Source organism: Rhamphochromis sp. 'chilingali', assembly GCF_963969265.1.
Source record: "Rhamphochromis sp. 'chilingali' genome assembly, chromosome: 8".
In the NCBI taxonomy this organism is placed as follows: Eukaryota; Metazoa; Chordata; class Actinopteri; order Cichliformes; family Cichlidae; genus Rhamphochromis; species Rhamphochromis sp. 'chilingali'.
In genome coordinates this window covers 26,578,161-26,584,160 of record NC_137935.1, presented here as the reverse complement: position 1 = coordinate 26,584,160, position 6,000 = coordinate 26,578,161, and the positions used below count along the sequence as shown (strand labels likewise).

The 6,000-nt window shown below is 38.9% G+C and overlaps 1 protein-coding gene across 1 annotated transcript; it reads right to left on the bottom strand.

Moving 5' to 3' along the window:
• Nucleotides 1-532: 532 nt before the first annotated feature.
• On the bottom strand, nucleotides 533-5,288 carry LOC308401583 (uncharacterized protein; the record flags this gene model as incomplete). The annotated part of the gene is made up of 3 exons (XM_080889857.1): nucleotides 3,655-5,288; nucleotides 3,247-3,429; nucleotides 533-634 (listed from the first exon to the last, which is right to left on the bottom strand). Exons 1-3 carry the CDS (start codon nucleotides 5,050-5,052, stop codon nucleotides 533-535), a joined length of 1,683 nt encoding a protein of 560 aa, XP_080745983.1. The 5' UTR covers nucleotides 5,053-5,288.
• Between the last annotated feature and the right edge of the window lie 712 nt (nucleotides 5,289-6,000).

The window sequence follows — 6,000 nt, the reverse complement described above, 5'->3', positions numbered from 1 at the left end:
CTTTGAAGCAACTATATTCTGGTGTGGGTTTCTTTGCTAAAAGATTTTAGGGGATGTTTAAAAAAAATTAAAGATCTCAAGATTTTATGTATTAGATTGTGTGTGTGTGTGTGTGTGTGTGTGTGTGTGTGTGTGTGTGTGTGTGTGTGTGTGTGTGTGTATACAATCTCCATTTCAGGCAGTTCTTATCTTCCTTCTTTCCTCACCTGACCTGTGAATGCAGCTCACAGCAATATGGTGCAGACATGACTCCCGCTCTCTCAATTATTGGAGTATATTTGGGGTCTGGTGAACTTCAGTAGAGCCTGCTTTTATTTCCACGGGGACTGTAAGGGCAGCTTCGCTATTACAACAACATGTAATGTGGTACAGCAGCATGTTATTTAACTGCAGGGCTTCATATGGAGAGATATTAAGGGCTGGGATGGCCACAACTTGACAGGTGTCATCATTTTTTGAAAAGCTTAGTCTGCATGCAAATTTCTGCATAAATCAATACGTAAAGATCGGGTTAATACATGATTGTGACGCTTCAGTGCTGGTGGAACTCTTCAGGCATCTTGCCTTTCGGTGTATTTGGTGTATCACTCTTCCACTTTAATATCGAAATGATCAGGCTCAGAATAACATCAAACTGGAGGGGGAAGGAGAAAAACACAAAGCTGACTAGCAAAATATGTGAACTGTGGGGCAATATTAAATTGGGTAAAAGTCTTTTACCCAAGTATAACTATTATGTAAGCTGCCAGTGTGAGCCATTCAAAATGTTGAGCTCACCCGAAACCCTGGCTGATTGGGACCCACACCCAGTTTCACACCTTGGCTCAGGCGATTAGAGGATCATCAGGGGGTCCTTTTGTCCCTCTCTGGGGGGATACTCCCACTAGGTTTAAATCTGGGACTCTCCACCATTTGACCTTTGAACTGGTCAAATATATACAGTGTTGCCACAGTTACTTTGAAAAAGTAATATATTACGGACTACTGATTACTCCTTCCAAAAGTAACTTAGTTACTTTACTGATTACTTTATTTTTAAAGTAACTAAGTTAGATTACTAGTTACTTTATTAGTTACTTTCAGAAGCTGCCAATAACACTCCCCACTGCCTCAACATAAAAACATCAACCGATTTTGCCAATACTCACTTTATTGGAAGTGTATTTTAACAGTAATGTCAACAATATATCTCCTGACATTTGAAGTTGAACTTAAAACTTTTTTCCTGACAGAAATACTTGTTTGTATGAAAATAAAGACAGTCTTGTTACTTCACTTAACATAAATACTTTTTATAAAAAAACAAACAAACAAACAAACAAACAAACAAAGAGTCTTTCTTGACTTCCCTTAAGATACTTTTTATACCATCCACATGTAAGCACTATTGTCCGCTTTTGTAACTTTGGACTAATCTTATGAAAAAAAAAAAAAAGAGACTGCAGGTCCAACTTAAATTGCCTTACTTCCTTGCAGGTAATTGTTTTAAGTTAATCAACTTGAAAACTTTAATAAGTTTATTAAGTGACTTTGATAAACTTAATTCAATTACTTGTAAATAGTTATTTAAATTGGATTCCCCATTCTCTGTTTTTTCAGTATATGTTGTCATCGCATGTTATGGGGGAAACAGTAGAGTGGAGCGAGTAAACCAGTGGTTGTACCTCATTAACAGAAGCTTCTCAAACCTTTTGTCAGAAAGTCGATTTCTTTTAGGCGTGAGCACCAAACCTCCCAGACTAAAAAGTCGCTCCACAGGAGCACTTGATGGGGTTGGAGTGTTATACTTTAAAAAAATTGTCTTTATGCTTGAAAATTTATGCAGAATCTGAAGGTCGTAGCCTGACATCAGGTAGTCCATGACTTCTTTTTCTGCAGAATAGGTCTCCTCCTCTGGCTCTGCCTCAAAAGTGAAAAAGTCCATCTCACCTTGGCTGCTAGATGTAGTAGCACTGGGCACACTGTAGTGATGGGTCGTTCGCGAACGAAATGGCTCTTAGAGCCGGCTCTTTGAAGTGAACGACGCGAGCCGGCTCCTTATCGCGAGCCGTCACGTGGGTTTTTTTTTTTTTTTCTTTCTCTCAGCCTCTCTCTCGCACTTTTTTTCCGCTTCACTCTGCACACGAGCCTTGTGCTTTACGCTGGGCAGAGGGGGGAGGGGCGGTAGTTACACTCAGTAGCACAGGAACAAAGCCAGAGAGAGAGAAAGAGAGGCAGGGACAACAACATTAGAAAGGTATAGTAATCATCCACAACTATTTTCGGTTGCAGATGATAAAGGATTGAGAAAGTTTATTCATGCAGGTCCATATGACAGAGAATATGCATGTTCTTTTAGTTTTCATATTATAATTTATATTTAATTGTGTTGTGGTTTGCAGTGTTTTGTGTTCTTTTCACTTTAAATTTGTGAAAGGAAAAAGCTGAAAATTTAAATAGTTAAAAGTTGAAATGTGAATAGTTGATTTTTGTATTATATGATTTATTTATTACATTTTATGTGGAGTGAATAAATAAAAGTATATTTACGGTGGCCCCTAGAGACAAAGCACATACAAACTTCAAATCACGTACGAACTCTGAAGCATGTACAAACTCCAAAACACGTAAAAACACGTACAAACTCCAAAACACGTAAAAACTCCAAAAACACGTAAAAACACGTACAAACTCCGAAGCACGTAAAAACTCAGAAGCATATAAAAACTCAGAAGCACATAAAAACTCAAAACACGTACAAAAGACAACAGAAGTGCTCCAGGATGCTGGGCGCAGTGTTGAGCCTTTGTTATCTTGTGGCTACACAAGCCAGCAAGTACCAACGACCGGATTTGGTGTGTGGTAATAACAGGTAAATGAACTTTTTTTTAAATTATTTGAATATATATATGAGTGCCTGTGTATAAATATACAAACAATACACACATGCTTTCAATTGTGTAATTTAAGTGATCTAGTAGCTCTGCTTTGGAAGTTCAGTTCATGCTAGAAATGTGTTTTGGAGTTTGTACGTGTTTTGTCTCTAGGGGCCACCGCATATATTTATATATAAACATATATAAATAAAACCACTTGTTTTTACGTTAGTAATTCCTTTTGTGCATAATTTTATATTATTGTTAATAATAAATTAATTAAAGCAACAAAACAACCTGAAGAGCCGGTTCGGAGCCGAAAGAGCCGGCTCTTTTTAGTGAGCCGAACCGAAAGAGCCGGATCTCTAAAAAGAGCCGGAAATCCCATCACTAGCACACTGGCAGGGTTTTTTGCCAGAGGAGCAGTGGTGCAACACTCTGCTGTCAGAAGCTGTTTTACTCGCTCCCTCCTTCCTGCATCTCTCAGCCATCGGAGTTTGAATTTTGGACAACTGGCAGCTGCAAGAAGGGCATCTTTGTCATCCAGCACACCGGCGAAACGAGTCTGAATAGCCTAAAAAACATAATTGATATTTTTATGCCTACAATTTATTATGTTATTGAATTATTTGCAAACCATGCCTAATATGAGATCAGTATTATGGATTAATTTTGTTTTAGGTTACTTGTAAACATTTTAATTGTTTTAATCTTATTTTTCAATGATAATTAATATTCTGTTCCATGTTTGTGAATTGTATGAAGCAAAAAATCTGACTAATTTCAAGATAGAGCGTACCTGTACAATGGCATCTGGAAGGCCTGCAGTCATCCTGGAGAGGTCATCTTTCACAGCCTGGGTCTTCTGCATCAGAACTTCAAGTGTTGGTAGTAAAGTTCCATATGGACAGTCGCCTTGTAAAATGTCCAGTGCTGCAGTCAGAGGTTTCATGGCCATGCAGTACTCATGCAGGAACTGGTATTCTTGATCTTTGAAGCACTTCAGTCCTAGCTTTGTGCACAGAGTATTCAGCTCACCCATGGGGATTTCTGCAATTCTCTTTACAGCATCAAAAAAGGAATTCCACCTTGTGGATGTTGGTATTAGGAGCTTTCTTTTGCTGATTTCTTCCACTGTTTCTGATGCAAGTGTAGATCTACTCGATTTGGTCCAAAGAGCTGTGCATTTTGCTGTGCTGCTCCTATACACAGCCCTGCTCTCTGCATTGGTTGTTAAATGTTTCTCCACATCACGTGTGCAAATTATGTTGATGGTGTGCGAAGCACACCTGCGGTGCGGGGGAAGAGACAGCTGACCATCACTTTCATTCTCAGCCGAGAGGATTTCTGACAGATCAGAAAAAGTGACATCATCGTCTTTGGGGCTGGACTCTTCCTCCTCCGTCTCATCATCGGACTCCGTGACAGGATGATAAACTTGAAACGCCTTAACAAAGTTGGATCCATTATCAGTAACTGTTGCAACTACTTTGTTGAGTAATCCATAAGAGGAGTGGATGTTTTCGATTTCTGTACCAATGACATCATACGTGTGTCTACCACGAATTCGCCTACATGCTAATGCAACCTTGTGACGCTCTAATGTGGTTCTACTGATCCAGTGGAGCGTTACTCCCATATAGCTTCTGTTGTTAGCAGTCCAAATATCCGCGGTAGTTGAAACAAAGTCAATCTCATTCAGTGTGGCCTTCAAATTTCTCTCCATTTCTGTAAACTCCTTCTCCAAGTAAGAAGTAAAAGTCGTTCGGTGAGGCAGCTCGGCATTAACAGAAGTAGGGATCTTTTTTATTATGGCACGAAACGAGGGCGAGTCAACAGTGTTTATAGGTAGCATTTCTTCTACAATATACTGCGCGACCAACTTCTTCAATTCTTCATCACTTACTGGTTTTGCACCAAAGTCCAACTTTTGTTGTTTGGGGGGTGTAGGACCTTCTGCGGAAGTCACGGCTCTCTGCTTCGGACCACTTGGTGGGACTCTCTCTGTGAGTTTGACTGTGCTGTGCTGCGACTCCAAATGTTTCTTTAAGTTTGACGTAGTGTTTTTGAAGGTAGATAACACTTTTTCGCCAACACAGAGTGTACAACGAACCTTAATATTTAAATCTTTAGTTGACAGAAACTCAAAATAGTGACCATATTTCCAGCTAAAGAACGAACATCTCTCTCCCTCCATTGTTGTTTACACTTTTTTACGTCGCTGGCTGCTTGTGAGCGGGAAACGTGACCTGTCGCTTATGTGACGTTTCACGACACGTATGCGTTTGTCATCCGCTGAGACGAAAAGAAAAAACCAAATCTTTTTGCTTAAAAAAAATAGTAACGCACAGTGGTTTGGACAAGTAACTTTAATCTGACTACTGTTATGGAAATAGTAACGCGTTAGATTAGTCGTTACTGAAAAAGGGGTCATATTCGGAGTAACGCGTTACTAAGCAACGCGTTACCGGCATCACTGAATATATATATATATATATATATATATATATATATATATATATATATATATATATGTATATATATATATATATGTACATACATATATGCTCCAGCTTTCCCGCGACCCTGATAAGCAGAACAGAATGAATGGATGGTTGTATAGATGGATGTTTGGATGGATGGATATAATGTTAGTAACAGTAGTCACTCTATCAATCAGCAGCATACTCTGCGGCAACCAGTTCAGAGAATATCGGGAAACATTTTAAAACCGTGACAGTGATTATCTGTACACTGATGACTTACTACTTAATGTATTTTTACACCAACAAGGAGGATCCCAAAGACGTAAAAACTATAAAGTATATCTCAGCAGGGTAGGTAGTGAGTCGTTCAAAATCTTGAGGAAATTTAATTATGTTGAAAAAAACTATTGATTTATTGCATTTAAAGCAAGAGTTCTAAAATGCCTTTTGTGGACTGAATAAAGTTCTTCTTATTGTTCAAAATGGAAAGTGATGGATTGATTTTACAGCAACAGATGGGACAAACGCACGAAGACTGCAGGTGGAGCAAAGGGCTGGTGTGACTGTGAGGCAATGGATAGTAGGGCTTGTATTTGTAATAATTGCTTTACTACTTTTACTAAACACTCAAAACACTTCTACTCTACAAGATTCACACA